At 42.6% G+C, this 20,853-nt stretch overlaps 1 protein-coding gene across 1 annotated transcript in view; it reads left to right on the top strand.

Moving 5' to 3' along the window:
- LOC142312855 (uncharacterized) overlaps positions 1-19,592 on the top strand; it is a 155,981-nt gene extending 136,389 nt beyond the window's left edge. The window contains 2 exon segments of the mRNA XM_075351840.1: positions 280-370; positions 16,076-19,592. Coding sequence (XP_075207955.1) covers positions 280-370; positions 16,076-17,079 — 1,095 coding nt within the window. The 3' untranslated portion in view covers positions 17,080-19,592.
- The last annotated feature ends 1,261 nt before the right edge of the window (positions 19,593-20,853 follow it).

The raw sequence follows: 20,853 nt of genomic DNA, 5'->3' as shown, positions 1-20,853 counted from the left end.
AATAATGTGGCCATTGAGTGTATGGTTTATACTTGGTGGAGATGACAGGATAAAGCTGATCATAGACATTAGATGTCTGGATCTTCTCACAATTTTCAGGTTATGGAGACTGCTGGTTACAATTAGGAGCCAACAGGTTGGATTATACAGGAGACCTGCAGCTCTGTGATATCTACTGCTGTCAGTTTTGATCGTCAAGTTCATTTATGATCTTTTCTGTTCTGAATCCTTTCTTACGACTTCTCCATCTGTCTGTGACTTTTACAATACTTGTTTCAGGCTGAAGATCTGACTCATATTAATACTACAGAGACATATGTGAGGGGTGATGAGCGGTGTAAAGAGGAAATTCCTACAGATAACTGCACAGGTGAGTAGTGACCACTAAATGCAGAGAAGTCAAAGATTGTACTCAGTCACTGGTTGTAGATTTATGCATGTCAGTCTTATTATATGGGGCCGCTGGCATAAGATGCACCTAAGTAATTTAAAGGTGAGAGTTAGGGACTAGAGAACATTTCTTGAGCGAGTTGTTAGTGTCGTGAATTTTCATGAATTGCAGAAGCGGGCCTAGCCATTCCCCTTCTTCCCCAAGCGCCATCCATTTAGAGGGCGGAGATTGGATTAAAAAAATGCCAAAAGTCGCAACTTTAGAGTTGTGCTAGAATTCTAGCATAAACATCTTAATGAATGTGGCCCATTCTGTTGTATTTTGTAGGATATGTTCCACAGAATGTTAGTGTGATTGAATTGGCAGAAACATTTAATGCCGAAATGAAAACATTTCAATTGATCAAATATTGTTGTTTTTTTCCCATAAATAAAAATCTAAGGCTTCTTAGGAGACCCTCACCTTCCCTATATACTGTAATGGGATATCATTGTATTGCAGTATACAGAACTATTGATCATGTAATCAGGTTCATATCTCTTAATTCCTTCCCCACATTGGACGTATTGGTACATCCTTTTTAGTAGTGAATTTCCGCACCTGGACGTGTTGGTATATCCAGGTGATTGTGTGTGTGCAAGAGTTGTGCCCACTCACCACCGGGAGCTCGACTGACAGCTAAGCTCCTGCTGCTGGAGAAAGGCCAGACAGTGTACAGAGTATCTCTGACTGCCTCATCATAGTGAATGGATCGGTCGGGGGTTTCATCTGAGACATTGTTCAAACGTTTGGATGAAATCTCTGATGTAAGCGTTCAGTGTAGAGCTCAGAATGAATGAGAATCCAGCCTAAAAAGTTATCCAAAATCCTATGTACCCCAAAATGCCAGCACTTTACAACCACATACGGGATATTGCCACATTCCCGATAAATTGTGTAAGAAATTATGGGGCTTTTTATTTTTAGTTCCCCTTGTGGAAATGTAAAACCTAAGGCAATAATTTAGTTATACATTTTTTTATTTTTTTTTTATTGCCCAATGGTCAAAAATTCTGTGACACACCTGTGGTGTTGTTAATATGCTCATTCCCCCCCTAGAATTCACTGACGTGTGTAGCTTGTAAAATAGTAATTTATGGGGGTTACTGTTGTTTTGGCGCCTCAGGGGCTCTGCCAAAGTGATATGGCACCCTCAACCCGTTGCAGCAAGATCTGAAATCTAATATGGCGCTCCTTCCTTTCTGGGATTTGCACTGTGGCTGAAAAGTAGTTTCTGACCACATGTGGGTTATTTGCGTGCTCAGAAGAAGATGGACCCTGCAGTCTATTGTGCAATTTTTCTAATTATCTCTGTAAAAATGGGACACTTGGCCTAAAACAACAAAATGCAATTAATTTTCACAGCCCAATATTATAAAATTCTATGAAGCGCGAATAGGTTCAAGATGGTCATCACACCCATACATGAATTCATTGAGAGGTGTAGTTCAAAAACTGTGGTCACTTGTGGAGTTTTCTGCTGTTTAAGCACCATAGTGTCCACTATCTGTTCCAGAAAAAAAGTCAGGAAGGTGAAGATAGGCTTCGTGGGAAGGGGTTAAGGTGCTAAAGCTATAATAATAATCATGGAAGGGTTAAACAAGCATGTATCAAATAACAGAACTTTTATATTTTTCAAACACCGCATTAAAATATGTTTACACCTAGTGGAAGAGTATGATAAACAGTGGAATCATATGTGGGGGCCGTCAGGGATAGAAACAAAATTACCAGAAAGAAGAGTTCCCGATTATCCGCATCTTTCCACACTTTGCTTTTTTTTATTTCATTCTACAATAAATCACTTGGTAACGTGAATGGCGTTATTCAAAACAACAACTCGTCATCGCAAAAAATATATAAAACAGCCCTAATGCCATTATGTTGATAGGAACCAAAAAAACTAGCTCTTGCTAAAAGAGGAGCAAAGAAAATGAAAACGCACATTATATTTATTTTTATCCTCAAAGGATTAATATCTGAAGAGGATTTATTGGGCTGTATTTTGAATATATTATGCAGATAGGAGCTTTGTTGCCAGTGATAATATATGTATATACTTTTCTGTCTCTAGACTTGGTGTGTCCTATCCAAGGACCATATGCATCCATAGATGTTTCTTAGTGCGGCCCAATACAGATTTCCACTGGGCAGCAGTGCTAAAATGTATAGTGGACCGCCGACCTAGTTTTTCATTTTTTCTTACATGCAGCGTTCTTTCAGGGTGCTTTACACGCTGCAACATCGCTACCGATATATCGTTGGGGTCACGTCGTTAGTGAGGCACATCCGGCGCCGGTAGCGACATCGCAGCGTGTGACACCAAGGAGCGACGATCAATGATCGCAAAATCGTTCAAAAACGGTGATCGTTGACATGTCGCTCCTTTCCTTAATATCGCTGGTGCCACAGGTACGATATTGTTCGTCGTTCCTGCGGCAGCACACATCGCTATGTGTGACACCGCAGGAACGACGAACATCTCCAACCTGCGTCCACCGGCAATGCAGAAGGAAGGAGGTGGGCGGGATGTTACGTCCTGCTCATCTCAGCCCCTCCGCTTCTATTGGCCGGCCGCTTAGTGACGCCACTGTGACGCCGAACGCACCTCCCCCTTGAAGGAGGGATTGTTCAGCGGTCACAGCGACGTCGCTGACAAGTATGTTCGTGTGACGCTGCCGTAGCGATAATGTTCGCTACGGCAGCAATCACCAAATGTCGCACATATGACGGGGGCGGGTGCTATCGCGCTCAACATCGCTAACAATCGCTAGCGATGTCGCAGCGTGTTAAGTACCCTTTACTTAATGCTACCAAACACAAAAGACTGGATTAAGCTTGACACTGGAAAATGTTAGCATGGGATATTCTTTATTGGCAGACTAAGTACACTCCTACCTATTGTTCCACTCCCGCCATAGCAGATCTGTTGCTTCGTAGCTTTGCATCTCCATATTCTGGCTGAGTCTATATACCGCAGACTCAGTGTATCGCTTGTGATGTATATACAGCAGCCTCAGTGTTTTCTTTGTGATGTAACTATCTCTATGTATATACAATATATCTAATATATAAAGCTGAATATGTGTGTGTGTGTGTGTGTCCGGGATTGGCATCTGCACTGTCGCAGCTACAGCCACAAAACTTTGCACACTTACACGTCTGGACCCCGAGAGATATTCCACACAGATTTAACTGAATTGGCCAAGTAATGTGCTCCGTCTGTCTCTTTCCAGGTCTGTCTCTTTCCAGGTCTGTCTCTTTCTCCGTCTGTCTCTTTCCCCGTCTGCCTGTCTTTGTCTGTCTCTTTTTTTGTCTGTCTCTATCTCTCTGTTTCTCTCCCCATCTGTCTCTTTCTAGGTCTGTCTCTTTCTCAGGTCTGTCTCTTTCCTCGTCTGTCTCCCCGTCTCTTTGTCTGTGTCTTTTCCTGTCTGTCTCTTTCCCTGTCTGCATGTCTCTGTCTGTCTCTTTCCTTGTCTGTCTCTATTTCTCTGTCTCTTTCCCCGTCTGTCTCTATCAAGGTCTGTGTCTTTCCCCATCTACCTTTGTCTGTCTCTCTGGTTGTCTCCTCCTTCCCTGTCTGTCTCTGTCCCTGTCTGCATGTCTGTCTGTCTCTTTCCCCATCTGTCTCTTTCCCCATCTGTCTCTTTCCAGGTCTGTCTCTTTCCAGGTCTGTCTCTTTCCAGGTCTGTCTCTTTCCAGGTCTATCTCTTTTCAGGTCAGTCTCTTTCCAGGTCTGTCTCTGTCTGTCTCTTTCCAGGTCTGTCTCTTTCCAGATCTGTCTCTTTCCCTGTCTGTCTCTGTCTGTCTCTTTCACCGTCTGTCTCTGTCTGTCTCTTTCACCATTTGTCTCTGTCTATCTCTTTCCCTGTCTGTCTCTATCTCTCTGTCTCTTTCCCTGTCTGTCTCTGTCTGTCTGTCTCTCTGTCTGTCTCTGTCTGTCTCTCTCTATCCATCTCCCCACCGACATCTTATTACCTCACATATAAGCTTCTTCTACTATGAATGTCTTTTGTTCTTATAGCAACCAATCACAGGTCCTACTGATAACTAGAGATGAGCGAACCGGTAGCGGTTCGGCTCGAGGTCGGTTCGCCGAACGGAGGTCCCGTTCGAGTTCGGTTCGTCGAACGTTCGACGAACTGAACTCAAACCGCATAGGAAACAATGGCAGGCAATCACAAACACATAAAAACACCTAGAAAACACCCTCAAAGGTGTCCAAAAGGTGATAAACAACTCACAACACAACACAAACACATGGGAAAGTGACAAGAACAAATTCTCATGCGAAAACAAAAGAGCGTAACGAGGAAAAAGAGGACGAGACACAGATATAGTCATGGCATGCCCTTCTAAAATCATGTAAAACACTGCAAGGTGACTCCAAGCGGAGTCTCCCTTTTTTCCAAAAATTGGGCCACACAGACACCCACCCCTTCAGTGGCAGCACTTGTGCCCCAGTTGTACACTTCACAGCTAGATTTGCATCAAGCACATTCAAAAATATGCCATTCTTAACCGTCCCCAGGATGACACCGGGGTAGGTAGCAAAGTCTTTCCTGATCCCAGCTCTGTTCATCTTGGATCATTTTTAAAAACAATGTAAGTAAGGGTTACTCCAAGCGGAGTCTCCCTTTTTTTCCAAAAATTGTGCCCCACACACACCCACCCATTCAGTGGCAGCACTTGTGCCCTAGTTGTACACTTCACAGCTAGATTTGCATCAAGCACATTCAAAAATACGCCATTCTTAACCGTCCCCAGGATGACACCGGGGTAGGTAGCAAAGTCTTTCCTGATCCCAGCTCTGTTCATCTTGGATCATTTTTAAAAACAATGTAAGTAAGGGTTACTCCAAGCGGAGTCTCCCTTTTTTCAAAAAATTGGGCCACACACACACCCCATCAGTGGCAGCACTTGTGCCCTAGTTGCAAACAGGATGTTTTGATTTGCATCAAGCACATTCAAAAATACGCCATAATTAACTGTCCCCAGGATGACACCGGGGTAGGTAGCAAAGTCTTTCCTGATCCCAGCTCTGTTCATCTTGGATCATTTTTAAAAAACACAGCAAGCAAGGGTTACTCCAAGCGGAATCTCCCTTTTTTCAAAAAATTGGGCCACACAGACACCCCATCAGTGGCAGCACTTGTGCCCCAGTTGCAAACAGGATGTTTTGATTTGCATCAAGCACATTCCAAATCCACAAGCATTTACTCTCCCCAGGATGACACAGGGGTAGTAAATTCCTTGTGGATCCATGACTTGTTCATTTTGATGAACGTTAGTCTGTCCACATTGTCACTGGACAGACGCGTGCGCTTATCTGTCAGCACACACCCAGCAGCACTGAAGACACGTTCAGAGACAACGCTGGCAGCTGGACATGACAAAATCTCCAAGGCGTAAGTGGAGAGCTCTGGCCATTTTTCAAGATTTGAAGCCCAAAATGAGCAAGGCTCCATTTGCAAAGTCATGGCATCGATGTTCATTTGGAGATACTCCTGTATCATCCTCTCCAGCCGTTGACTATGTGTTAGACTTGTTGTCTCTGTTGGCCTTGCAAAGGAGGGTCTAAAAAAATTATGAAAAGATTCCATAAAATTGCTGTTACCAGCACCTACTGGTCCTACTGGTACGGGTAGACTGTTGAAGATGACGAGACCGTCCCATGTTTGTCGAGTTACAACTGGGAGATTCACTCCCTGCACCTGCACGGTTGTTTGGTGGAAAAGCCGAGCTAAGATCGAGTAACAGCTTCTGCTGATACTCCTGCATACGTGCGTCCCTTTCTATGGCTGGAATTATGTCACAAAATTTGGACTTGTACCGGGGATCTAATAGTGTGGCAAGCCAGTAGTCATCATCACTTCTAATTTTGACAATACGAGGGTCATGTTGGAGGTAGTGCAGCAAGAAAGCACTCATGTGTCTTGCGCAGCCATGCGGACCAAGTCCACGCTGTGTTTGTGGCATAGAGGTGCTAACCGTTCTTTCTTCCTCTGACATCTCCCCCCAACCTCTTTCAACTGAAATTTGACCAAGGTCTCCCTCATCCGCTGAGTCTTCCATGTCCATGGACAGTTCGTCCTCCATTTCTTCATGTTCTCCTGCACCTTCCTCAACATTTCGCCTGCTACCATGCGCCCTTGTTGATCTCTGTCCTCCATGGTCCCATGCCTGCCGCGTTGGTGATGATGAACGTCTGGACCTTGGAGATGTTGTTATGTCTTGCGCATATGAATCCTCCTGTAGTTCCTCCCCTTCCTGTTGTCCCACCCCCTGACTCCGAATAGTGTTTAGCGTGTGCTCCAGCATGTAAATGACTGGAATTGTCATGCTGATAATGGCATTGTCAGCGCTAAACATATTCGTCGCCATGTCGAAACTGTGCAGAAGGGTGCATAGGTCCTTGATTTGAGACCACTCCATCAAGGTGATCTTCCCCACCTCTGCATCTCGTTGGCCCAGGCTATACGTCATGACGTATTGCACCAGGGCTCGGCGGTGCTGCCACAGTCGCTGTAACATGTGGAGAGTCGAATTCCAGCGTGTCGCCACATCGCATTTCAGGCGATGAACCGGCAGGCCGAAAGACATCTGGAGCGATGCAAGTCGCTCAGCTGCGGCGCTTGAACGGCGGAAGTGAGCAGACAGTTTTCGTGCCCTGGTCAGAAGGCCATCTAGGCCGGGATAGTGTGTTAAAAATTGCTGGACAACAAGGTTCAACACGTGAGCCATACAAGGTACGTGTGTCACCTTGCCCAGGCGAAGGGCCGCACCCAGGTTTGCAGCATTGTCGCACACAGCCTTACCAGGCTGCAGGTTGAGTGGAGACAACCATTTATTAAACTCGGACCGCAGAGCTGACCACAACTCCTCAGCTGTGTGACTCTTATTCCCAAGACATGTCAAGCTAAAGACCGCCTGATGACGTTGCGCTCTGCTGCCAGCATAGTAATGAGGGGTGCGTGATTCCTTCTGCGCAGTGAGAACGCTGGTGGCCTGACCAGGCAGGCTTGGGGCGGAGGTGGAGGACACAGATGAGGTGGAGGAGGCAGAAGCAGTGGCGGAACTTGGACAGACAGAGGATTGACACACAAGTCGTGGGGACGGCAAGACTTGTGCAGCAGACCCTTCACCATCTATCACCATAGTTACCCAGTGCCCAGTCAGCGACATGTAACGTCCCTGTCCATGCTTACTGGTCCAAGTATCGTTGGTAAAATGCACCCGTTCACACATAGAGTTTCTCAAGGAAGCGGTGATGTTGTGTGCGACATGCTGGTGTAGCGCGGGCACACCTGTCTTAGAGAAGTAGTGGCGACTTGGCATCTGGTACTGGGGCACAGCGACAGACATAAGGTCTCTAAAATCCTGTGTGTCCACCAGGCGGAAAGGCAACATTTCGGTAGCCAAGAGCTTACAGAGGGATAAAGTCAACCTCTTAGCTTTGTCATGGGTTGCAGGAAATGGCCTTTTATTTGTCCACATCTGAGGGACAGAGATCTGGCTGCTGTGTGTAGTCGGTGTTGAGTAGGGTGTCCCTGGAAAAATGCAGGTTTGTGAGGAAAGTGCAGTCGGAGACATGATGTTGCCTTCATCCAACGTTGGTGCTATCGATGTCTGAGAGAGCTGTACACACGCACTTGTTTCCCCTTCCAAACCAACTGACGACCTACCAAGCAAACTGCCTGTTGCGGTTACAGTGGTGGAAGTTGTGCGTGGAAAACCAGGTGTGACAGCTGTCCCCACAGTCCTAGAATATGAAGAGCGCGCGGATGCACTGGAAGGGGCAGGCCGTGGATGGTTTGCTCCGCTAGGCCGCATTGCAGCACGGTGAGCTTCCCACTGGGAGCTATGATATTTATTCATGTGACGATTCATGGAAGAAGTTGTCAAACTGCTGAGGTTCTGACCTCTACTAACAGAATCACGACAAATTTTACACATCACATAATTTGGGCGATCTTTTTCTATGTCAAAAAAGGACCAGGCTAGGCAAGGCTTAGAGGGCATGCGACCTGCTGAGCCCCCCCGACTAGTGCTCAGAGGCAGAGTGGTGGCTGATGATGCAGTTGTAGACGTGCTACCAGTGCTCCGACTCTGTCCAGGAAGGCGCAAGTTAACTTCGTCGTCGGTTGCATCCTCCTCCACCGCCTCTGTTGACCTCCTCGAGTGCCTGACTGTGGGTTGACAGTAGGTGGGATCTAGAACTTCCTCATCAATTGTTGTGTTTGCACTCCCCTCACCCTCAGACCGAGCCTCTTCTTGCCCTGACCGAATATTTAAGTTGTCATCCCAATCTGGTATCTGCGTCTCATCGTCATCAGTATGTTCCTCATTGTCTATAACCACAGGTGTTACAGTTTGTGACAAAGGGTCAACATTATGCTCAGAAACTTGGTCCTCACGGCCTGAATCAGAGTCACAAAGGTTCTGGGCATCACTGCAGACCATTTCCTGGTCTGTACTCACTGTAGCTTGGGAGCAGACCTCTGATTCCCAGGCTATAGTGTGACTGAACAGCTCTGCAGACTCAGCCATCTCACTTCCACCATACTGTGCAGGGCTGATGGAGACTTCAGAGCTGGGAGAAAGCAAGTTTGATTGGGATGACAACTCAGAGGACTGGTGTTTTTTGGATGCAGTAGTTGAGGTGGCTGAGAGGGCACTTGTTGGACCACTTGAGATCCATTCAAGCATTTTCTTTTTTTGGCCATCATCTACCTTTGTTCCTGTTGTTCGTGTCCGTAAAAAAGGGAGCACATCGGATTGTCCACGGTAAGTAGTACACATCTTACTTTTGCTGGTAGATGGTCTATCTTCAGCAGATGTTAATGGAGCAACGCAGACAGACGTGCTGCAAATATCTTTGCACTACTGGGGCAATACAGAAGTCCAATAGCCACGTTTATGATGCCACTAAGTTCACTCAGTGTTTGCTAGTATAATGGCTTAGTAACAATGAGTTGGAGTGTGCAATGCAGGCAGAGGTGCTGCAAATATCTTTGCACTAGTGGGACGATACAGAAGTCCAACAGTCACGTTTAGGATGCCACTAAGTTCACTCAGTGTTTGCTAGTATAATGGCTTAGTAACAATGAGTTGGAGTGTGCAATGCAGGCAGACATGCTGGAAATATCTTTGCACTAGTGGGACTATACAGAAGTCCAATAGCCACGTTTATGATGCCACTAAGTTCACTCAGTGTTTGCTAGTATAATGGCTTAGTAACAATGAGTTTGAGTGTGCAATGCAGGCAGAGGTGCTGCAAATATCTTTGCACTAGTGGGACGATACAGAAGTCCAACAGCCACTTTTATGATGCCACTAAGTTCACTCAGTGTTTGCTAGTATAATGGCTTAGTAACAATGAGTTTGAGTGTGCAATGCAGGCAGAGGTGCTGCAAATATCTTTGCACTAGAGGGACGATACAGAAGTCCAACAGCCACTTTTATGATGCCACTAAGTTCACTCAGTGTTTGCTAGTATAATGGCTTAGTAACAATGAGTTGGAGTGTGCAATGCAGGCAGAGGTGCTGCAAATATCTTTGCACTAGTGGGACTATACAGAAGTCCAATAGCCACGTTTAGGATGCCACTAAGTTCACTCAGTGTTTGCTAGTATAATGGCTTAGTAACAATGAGTTGGAGTGTGCAATGCAGGCAGACGTGCTGCAAATATCTTTGCACTAGTGGGACTATACAGAAGTCCAATAGCCACGTTTAGGATGCCACTAAGTTCACTCAGTGTTTGCTAGTATAATGGCTTAGTAACAATGAGTTGGAGTGTGCAATGCAGGCAGACGTGCTGCAAATATCTTTGCACTAGTGGGACTATACAGAAGTCCAATAGCCACGTTTAGGATGCCACTAAGTTCACTCAGTGTTTGCTAGTATAATGGCTTAGTAACAATGAGTTGGAGTGTGCAATGCAGGCAGACGTGCTGCAAATATCTTTGCATTAGTGGGACTATACAGAAGTCCAATAGCAACGTTTAGGATGCCACTAAGTTCACTCAGTGTTTGCTAGTATAATGGCTTAGTAACAATGAGTTTGAGTGTGCAATGCAGGCAGAGGTGCTGCAAATATCTTTGCACTAGAGGGACGATACAGAAGTCCAACAGCCACTTTTATGATGCCACTAAGTTCACTCAGTGTTTGCTAGTATAATGGCTTAGTAACAATGAGTTGGAGTGTGCAATGCAGGCAGACGTGCTGCAAATATCTTTGCACTAGTGGGACTATACAGAAGTCCAATAGCCACGTTTAGGATGCCACTAAGTTCACTCAGTGTTTGCTAGTATAATGGCTTAGTAACAATGAGTTGGAGTGTGCAATGCAGGCAGACGTGCTGCAAATATCTTTGCACTAGTGGGACTATACAGAAGTCTAATAGCCACGTTTAGGATGCCACTAAGTTCACTCAGTGTTTGCTAGTATAATGGCTTAGTAACAATGAGTTGGAGTGTGCAATGCAGGCAGACGTGCTGCAAATATCTTTGCACTACTGGGGCAATACAGAAGTCCAATAGCCACGTTTAGGATGCCACTAAGTTCACTCAGTGTTTGCTAGTATAATGGCTTAGTAACAATGAGTTGGAGTGTGCAATGCAGGCAGACGTGCTGCAAATATCTTTGCACTAGTGGGACTATACAGAAGTCCAATAGCCACGTTTAGGATGCCACTAAGTTCACTCAGTGTTTGCTAGTATAATGGCTTAGTAACAATGAGTTGGAGTGTGCAATGCAGGCAGACGTGCTGCAAATTTCTTTGCACTAGTGGGACTATACAGAAGTCCAATAGCCACGTTTAGGATGCCACTAAGTTCACTCAGTGTTTGCTAGTATAATGGCTTAGTAACAATGAGTTGGAGTGTGCAATGCAGGCAGACGTGCTGCAAATATCTTTGCACTAGTGGGACTATACAGAAGTCCAATAGCCACGTTTAGGATGCCACTAAGTTCACTCAGTGTTTGCTAGTATAATGGCTTAGTAACAATGAGTTGGAGTGTGCAATGCAGGCAGAGGTGCTGCAAATTTCTTTGCACTAGTGGGACTATACAGAAGTCCAATAGCCACGTTTAGGATGCCACTAAGTTCACTCAGTGTTTGCTAGTATAATGGCTTAGTAACAATGAGTTGGAGTGTGCAATGCAGGCAGACGTGCTGCAAATATCTTTGCACTAGTGGGACTATACAGAAGTCCAATAGCCACGTTTAGGATGCCACTAAATTCACTCAATGTTTGCTAGTATAATGGCTTAGTAACAATGAGTTGGAGTGTGCAATGCAGGCAGACGTGCTGCAAATATCTTTGCTCTACTGGGGCAATACAGCAGTCCAACAGCCACGTTTAGGATGCCACTAGGTTCACTCAGTGTTTGCTAGTATAATGGCTTAGTAACAATGAGTTTGAGTGTGCAAAGGGCAGGAGGGTACAGTGGCAGGGTTGTGGGTCTCTGGGTAGAGGAAAGGAAGCCTGCTTTTCTATCCCTCCTAATGGGGAAATGCAGCGAGGAAATCCCTGACCTTAGCTACACAGATGCTGTCATCTTCTGTAGCTGTCACCTATGGCTCTGACCCTGCCGGTACGAGCCCTTAAAAGGACTGATAGAAAGTGCTATCCCTAAGCTGTCCAGCGCTGTGTATGGAGCATATACAGCAGTATCGGCGATAGGAGCTGCGCCAGTGATGTCTGACACCAAGGACGCAGAAGGCAGATAATGGCGTGCTGGAGGAAAATGTCCAGTTTTATAATGCAGGGACATGTGACATGGACATCCTCTCACACATGCCATTGCTTCTCTGGCTAAAAGTCCACTTAGCTGTGTGTGTGTCTGGGATTGGCTGACATGCTGGCCCGCCCCACTACACGCGTGCGCTTAGGGAAGGAAGACAAGGAAAAAAAAAAAAATGGCGATCGCCATTATCCATACAGCAGTGATCTGAATGCGCTGTTCCCGCACACTATACACTGAAATGTCATAATAGTGTGAGTCACAGTGTGACTTACACTATTACAGCGGAAAGCCAGCTAGGAATTAGCTGTTTTTTTTGCTGCTAGAACCGTTCTCGAACGTATCTAGAACTATCGAGCTTTAGCAAAAAAGCTCGAGTTCTAGTTCGATCTAGAACAGCCCCAAAATCACTCGAGCCGCGAACTGGAGAACCTCGAACCGCGAACCGCGCTCAACTCTACTGATAACCTGTAGTTCCAGGCTCCATTTACTTTAATGGAGCCATGTTTTTTGGAGAGTAACTGTAAAGCGCGGGGTTACATTTTCCTGTCAAAACATAGTCTATGACGTTCCCTGAGTCACATGAGGTGTCTCTGCAAAATTTCGTGATTGTAAATGCGACGGTGCGGATACAGTTTTCGTTTCACTTTTCCCCCATTATGTAGATAGGGGCAAAATTGATCGGTAAATTGGAACGCGCGGGGTTAACGTTTCACCTGACAACATAACCTTTGATGCTCTCGGGGTCCAGAAGTGTGAGTGTGCAAATGTTTGTGGCTGTAGCTGCGACGTTGCAGATGCCAATCCCGGACATACACACACACATACATACATACACACATTCAGCTTTATATATATTATTATTATATAAGTTTGGACACACTTTCTCATTCAAACAGTTTTCTTTATTTTAATAACTCTGAAAGTTGTAGATTGAAGGCATCAAAACTATGAATTAACCCTAGAACGCGCAACCGTAGAAATGTACAATAGAAAACAAGTGACCTAGTAGGCCTGCGAGGCCCCAGATATGCGTTCTAGGGTTAACACATGTGGAATGAAATACTCAACAAAAAAGTGTGAAACAACTGAAAATATGTCTTATATTCTAGGTTCTTCAAAGTAGCCACCTTTTGCTTTGATTACTGCTTTGCACACTCTTGGCATTCTCTTGATGAGCTTCAAGAGGTAGTCATCGGAAATGGTTTTCACTTCACAGGTGTTCCCTGTCAGGTTTAATAAGTGGGATTTCTCGCCTTATAAATGGGGTTGGGACCATCAGTTGTGTTGTGCAGAAGCCTGGTGGATACACAGCTGATAGTCCTACTGAATAGACTGTTAGAATTTGTATTATAGCAAGAAAAAAACAGCTAAGTAAAGAAAAACGAGTGGCCATCATTACTTTAAGAAATGAAGGTCAGTCAGTCCGAAAAATTGGGAAAACGTTGAAAGTGTACCCAAGTGCAGTGGCAAAAGCCATCAATCGCTACAAAGAAACTGGCTCACATGAGGACCGCCCAGAAAAGGAAGACCAAGAGTCACCTCTTTTGCGGAGGATAAATTTATCCGAGTCAGCAGCCTCAGAAATCACAGGTTAACAGCAGCTCAGATTAGAGACCAGGTCAATGCCACACAGAGTTCTAGCAGCAGACACATCTCTAGAACAACTGTTAAGAGGAGACTTTGTGCAGCAGGCCTTCATAGTAAAATAGCTGCTAGGAAAACCCTGCTAAGGACAGGCAACAAGCAAAAGAGAATTGTTTGGGCTAAAGAACTCAAGGAATGGACATTAGACCAGTGGAAATCTGTGCTTTGGTCTGATGAGTCCAAATTTGAGATCTTTGGATCCAACCACTGTGTCTTTGTGCGATGCAGAAAAGGTGAACCGATGGACTCCACATGCCTGGTTCCCACCGTGAAACATGGAGGAGGAGGTGTGATAGTGTGGGGGTGTTTTGTTGGTGACACTGTTGGGGATTTATTTAAAATTGAGGGCATTCTGAACCAGCATGGCTACCACAGCATCTTGCAGCAGCATGCTATTCCATCCAGTTTACATTTAGTTGGACCATCATTTATTTTTCAACAGGACAATGACCCCAAACACACCTCCAGGCTGTGTAAGGGCTATTTGACTAAGAAGGAGAGTGATGGGGTGCTACACCAGATGACCTGGCCTCCACAGTTACCAGACTTGAACCCAATCGAGATGGTTTGGGGTGAGCTGGACCACAGAGTGAAGGCAAAAGGGCCAACAAGTGCTAAACATCTCTGGGAACTCCTTCAAGACTGTTGGAAGACCATTTCCGGTGACCACCTCTTGAAGCTCATCAAGAGAATGTCAAGAGTGTGCAAAGTTGTAATCAAAGCAAAAGGTGTCTGCTTTGAAGAACCTAAAATATAGCACATATTTTCAGCTGTTTCACACTTTTTTGTTAAGTATTTCATTCCACGTGTTAATTCATAGTTTTGATGCCTTCTATGTGAATCTACAATTTTTAGAGTCATGAAAATAAAGAACACTTTTTGAATGAGAAGGTGTGTCCAAACATTCGGTCTGTACTGTATAAATATAAATAAAAGCTGATATATATCAGGTTTAGTGTGTCTCCTATCTGATGTCCCTAATGTGTATATAACTGACTTAGTATCTCCTTTGTGATGTATACTGAGGGGTCTGACTTATATACACCAGTCTCAACATATCTTATGTGATGAATATATAGCAGTGTCTGCTATGTGATGTATATACAACACTCTGTGTATGCTATTTCACATACACAGCAGAGTCTCAGCATATCTTATATGATGGATATACAGCAGTCCCAGTGTATTCTTGGTGATGTATACACCAAGCTCAATGTAGTGTTTTAGTCTACATTTTCTATATCATTGAATACAATTTTAGGAATCAACAATTTTAAAACCCTCTCTGAACGTGCCACTGTATAATTAGTATTACTATGTCAGGACTTTTTTGCTTATCTCTGGTGGCAGAAATCACAATTATGCGTGGACCATTTTCTTTTTCTGCTCATCTACTTTCATTAGTATTTGTGTATTTAAAGTGTACCCAAGACATCAGCTCTTCTTCCAATGTGGCTCAGAGATGCCAAAATGTTAGACACCCCAGCTCCAGACTCAGACTAGATTTCTGTATGTTTAAGTGGTTTGGACATGTTTTACTTTTGTATTTTTTTAAAATGTACTTTAGATTTAACTGTAAGGGGTACTTTGCACGCTGCGACATCGCTAGCCGATGATAGCGATGCCGAGCGCGATAGTACCCGCCCCCGTCGCACATGCGATATCTTGTGATAGCTGCCGTAGCGAACATTATCGCTACGGCAGCTTCACACGCACTTACATGCCCTGCAACGTCGCTCTGGCCAGCGACCTGCCTCCTTCCTATGGGGGCGGGTCGTGCGGCACCACAGGGACGTTACACGGCAGGCGGCCAATAGAAGCGGAGGGGCGGAGATGAGCGGGACGTAAACATCCTGTCCACCTCCTTCCTTCCGCATAGCCGGTGGAGGCAGGTAAGGTGAGGTTCCTCGCTCCTGCGGCTTCACACACAGCAATGGTAGCGATGTCGCAGCGTGCAAAGTACCCCTAAGTGTTGAATATTTCTTACATAAACACTTTCTCCAGTTGTTTGTTGTTCTATAGTTGTTATATTGAAAGAGAATTTGATTTTTGTGAGTTGATCTTTATGAGTCCCCATTGAATAATTCACTAAGTATAGATATTTATTGTTGCCACCACTGTCATGGGTTCATAATTGAATTTTACTACAGTTTGTGTAGACATGTTAGACAATTTATATATGTTATAATTAATATTTATTAAAGGGTGTGTTATTGAAAAATAATATATTCAGTTTTATTTTTGGCAGATGACTGGACCAGCAGATCAGAGCCATATCTGATATTTTCAGATTTTAGAGCACATGATCATAGTATCACTGTGGGTTCTTATGAAGAACATGACAGTATCCCACATATATCTCCAGCCCTTCACAGTAAAGACCTATCATCTGATCCTTTTCAACAGTTCTTATCTTTGGATTCATTACAGATGGTTAAGCAAAACCAAACTAACAGAATGGATGATGAACTTCAAAATGTACATAGAACAAAAAAGCCATATTCATGTTCAAAATGTGGGAAATGTTTTACAAGAAAATCACATGTTGTTACACATGAGAAAATTCATACACGGGATGAACCATTTTCATGTTCAGAATGTGGAAAACGTTTTATAGAAAAATCAAATCTTGTTACACATCAGAGAATTCACACAGGGGAGAAGCCATTTTCATGTTTAGAATGTGGGAAATGTTTTACAGTGAAGAATCAGCTTGTGAAACATCAGAGAACACAAACAGGGGAGAAGCCATTTTCATGTTCAGAATGTGGAAAATGTTTTACAGATAAATCAAATCTGGTTAAACACCTGAGAATTCATACAGGTGAGAAGCCATATTCATGTTCAGAATGTGGAAAATGTTTTATAGCAAAAGATTTGCTTGTTAGTCATCAGAGAATACACACAGGAGAGACCCCTTTTTCATGTCGAGAATGTGGAAAATATTTTACACAGAAAGGACATCTTGTTATCCATCTGAGAACTCACACAGGGGAGAAGCCATTTTCATGCACAGAATGTGGAAAATGTTTTATAGATAAAGCACGTCTTGTTACACATCAGAGAATACACACAGGTGAGAAGCCATTTTCATGTTCAGAATGTGGAAAGTGTTTTACAAAGAAATCAAACCTTCTTGCACATCAGATAATTCACACAGGAAAAAAGCCATATTCCTGTTCAAAATGTGGGAAATGTTTTGCACGGATATCAAATCTTATTGTACATCACAAAATTCACAAAGAGAAGTAGCCATTTTATTTTTCAACTTTAATTGTCAAGAAAAAAATACAGGTTATTGTCTTACAAGGGAAGGGAATGTAATTTGCAGTACTAACGGCTTAATAGACAATGTTAGCAACTACCAATAAACATGTTTTATTGAAAAATAAACAGGCGCTGCTCTTCATGTCAATGTATTAATCATATATATAAATTGACAAAGGTTAAAGACAAATGCTGCTATAAGTGATCAGGACCAATGCTGTGTTAACCATCTGCAACTATCTTGATCATGTACAGCAAAATATTTCCACAGCCTATATCAAATCAGGTGTGAGAGATGGTGAGACAACTTTTATAAAAAAATGTACCTATTATTTGCACACATCAGCTTTTGTTACTTCAGAATGTGGAAAGTGTTTTACAAAGAAATCATATTTGCTTGCACATCAGATAACTCACACAAGGAAAAAGCCATATTCCTGTTAAAAATGTAGGAATTTCTTTTGCCCAGATCTCAAATCCTATTGTGAATCACAAAATGCACAAAGAGAAAAGAGTTTTTATTTTTAAAACCATTTTATTGTCAACTGGTACAAGAAAAAAATACAAGTTATAGTCTACGAGATAAGGGAATGTAATTTACACTACTAACTGCCAAATAGTCAATATAAGCAACTACCAATAAATATTTTTTCTTGAAAAATAAACAGGAGCTACTCTTCACGTCAATGTATCAATCATATGTATAAAGTGACACTGGTTATAGAGAGATGCTGCTATAAGTGATCAGGGCCAATGCTGAGTTAACCTTGTGCGACTATCCTGGTGACGTTCAGTGTCATCTTCCCACAGTTTATATCAAATCCGATGTGAGAGATGATGGGGCAACTTTTTAAAAAAATTGGAAGTTATTATTTTCAAACATCAGCGTTTATTACTTATAATCTTTTGTTTGGATCTGTATTTTTTCCTGATCCCAACTGTCGATCAAACTGGATTGACCTCCACAACAAGAAGTTTATGCATTTACATAACCATTCATTTTATTTTGATATAACTAACCACGTAAGCCATTTTTTTAAAACCATTAATGGTTCTCTTGGTGACGAGTTCTTGAGATTCCATAGATTCATTCTTTTCATTGTAAAAAAAAATAAAAAATCATGTCACCAATCGAGAATGAACCTTTTCTCTCCAGACGAACAAAGAGCTCTCTCATCTCTTGAGGTGATTTTCAGTGGAACAGCTTTTCATAATCTTTTTATCGGTCATTTATATACTTGTGCTGGACATGTTAATCATGTCCCACCTTTGATGTCCCTTCTCAAGACTAGGTAAATGTAATCCTTCCAATCTAATGGAATATATGATGGAAACAAAATCTTTAAGACGATCATTGTGCCCCCATAGAATGTCCTGATTTGGCAGCACATCACCTGTTTACACCGAATGTTGTGCTGATGATAACAGTAATTTTTATGTGTAAGAAAATATCCAATCATCCTGACAAATTAGCATTTTGTTCTTTTGTTGAGTGATTGCCATCATGTTTACACAGACTGACAATCAGGTTGATTATCAGGTTGTCTAAATGTATCATAAGACACATTATGCCCAGTATCATTTTTTTGTTAAAAAAAAATATCCAAATAAGTGAATTGTGCTCAACTCACCAATCCATCAGCTATGTGAATTCTTGTTCTTAGAAATCCAGTACGGGGCACGGAAACTCAAAGACAGTGAGCAATGAAGATCAATTCAGAACACAGTTGTGTAAAATCCAGCACCAAAGGTTAAACCTTCTGCACTGTAATGCATCATATTAAATCACACACATCCAAGTGTAGTGGTGGGCAATACATAGACTACATGTTTCTGGTACATGCCAATGTTAGTTATAAGTACCGCACTGTTGGGTTCATTGTTATTATGATACAATAAACTATTGAAGAACCTTTGGGTGCTGGATTTGTGTTAAAAGCCAAATTTGATATTAATTAATACACAACATTATATTGGATACATATATATTTGCTGACATTATTTGTGTTTATTTCTGTATACTTAGCTCTAGTGAATGATTACATCATGTTGTAAGCCTAGAATTCCCTTAGATGGACACAACAGGTGCCAAGTAAACATATAAATATATCATCACATGACACTCAGGGGTGCCACTCATTTGAGGGTCTTCACAGAAGCAGACACAATTTTGCTTTACCCACAGTATCTTCAAACCATGGCTTAAAGCTGACATAGCTTTCATTTAGGATCCCAGCAAAGATGGGTGAAGAAAAAACAAACTTCTAATTCGATAGAGAAATGTACTTTCGTTGCAACAATTTTTTTTATGTATTTCACTACAAATATCCTTTTTAATAATATTAAACTACTATGTTTTTTATATATTGTTTGGTCATTTTGTTACTTGAAATATCAGCATTTGATACAGGAATTAAAAATATATAGGAGGACTTTGTATGTTCTCCCTGTGTTTGCGTGGGTTTCCTCCGGGTTCTCCGGTTTCCTCCCACACTCCAAAGACATACTGATAAGGAATTTAGATTGTGAGCCCCAATGGGGACAGTGTTCCTGATGTATGTAAAGCACTGCGAAATATGTTAGCGCTATATAAAAATAAAGATTTATTTATTTATATACACAGAAAGTATATTTAACAATGGCGAGCCAATGTGACACTGAATCTAAAAGCTTAAAGGGGGAAGGGGGTATGACAAGTGATGACTGAACCAGAAATATCAAGCTTCTTCGATGGTTGGGTGAGCCCAGAATCTTCTGATGAAGATTACAGATGCCAGATGTATTGCGAAGTACTAAAAGTGTCAGATGTGCTGAAACGTGAGCTATACTACACGTATCTTGAAAGTCAGAGCCAGCAAAGTCACAAAGGAGCTACAAGCTGAGTTATCTCCAGGTTAGAAAATTAATTTTATTTCTTCTCTTTCTAAACAAAGTAAGTTAAGATTTACATCCTCAGATACAGTGGGGAAAAAAGTATTTAGTCAGCCACCAATTGTGCCCGTTCTTCCACTTAAAAAGATGAGGTTGGCCTGTAATTGACATCATAGGTACATGACAATTATGAGTAACAAAATGAGAAAACAAATCCAAAAAAATCACCTTGTCTGATTTGGCAAGATTTTTTTGCAAATTATGGTGGAAAATAAGTATTTGGTCAATAACAAAAGTTCATCTCAATATTTTGTTATATATCTTTTGTTGTCAATGACTGAGGTCAAACGTTTTCTGTAAGTCTTCATAAGGTTGGTACACACTGTTGGTGGTATATTTGCCCATTTCTCCATGCAGATCTCCTCTAGAGCAGGGATGTTTTGGGCCTGTTGCTGGGCAACACAGACTTTCAACTTCCTCCAAAGGTTTTCAATGGGGTTGAAACCAGGAGACTGGCTAGGCCAGTCCAAGACCTTCATATGCTTCTTACAGAGCCAAATCAGACAATGTGACTTTCTGGCTTTGCATTTTCATTTTGTCTCTTATAGTTGTTATAATGTCAATTACAGGCCTCTCTCATCTTTTTAACTGGGAGAACTTGCACAATTGGTGGCTGACTAAATATTTTTTTTTCCCCACTGTAAGTATAACTTAAAAGTTTTTTGGCTTAGCTTATATGCAGTGTGTGAAATGGAGAAAATAAAGTTATGTTCTAAGTTGCTGTCTTTCAATAGAGAAATAGAAAATTAAAAATATTTTACATTTGTTTGATGTATTTCATACGTTTGTGTCAGAGAAATGCAAAAATTGTGAAGAAACTATAGTGTC

This window comes from Anomaloglossus baeobatrachus, chromosome 5 (genome assembly GCF_048569485.1).
Source record: "Anomaloglossus baeobatrachus isolate aAnoBae1 chromosome 5, aAnoBae1.hap1, whole genome shotgun sequence".
In the NCBI taxonomy this organism is placed as follows: Eukaryota; Metazoa; Chordata; class Amphibia; order Anura; family Aromobatidae; genus Anomaloglossus; species Anomaloglossus baeobatrachus.
Note: the sequence above shows the minus strand (reverse complement) of the source record. Positions and strands in the feature narration are given on the sequence as shown.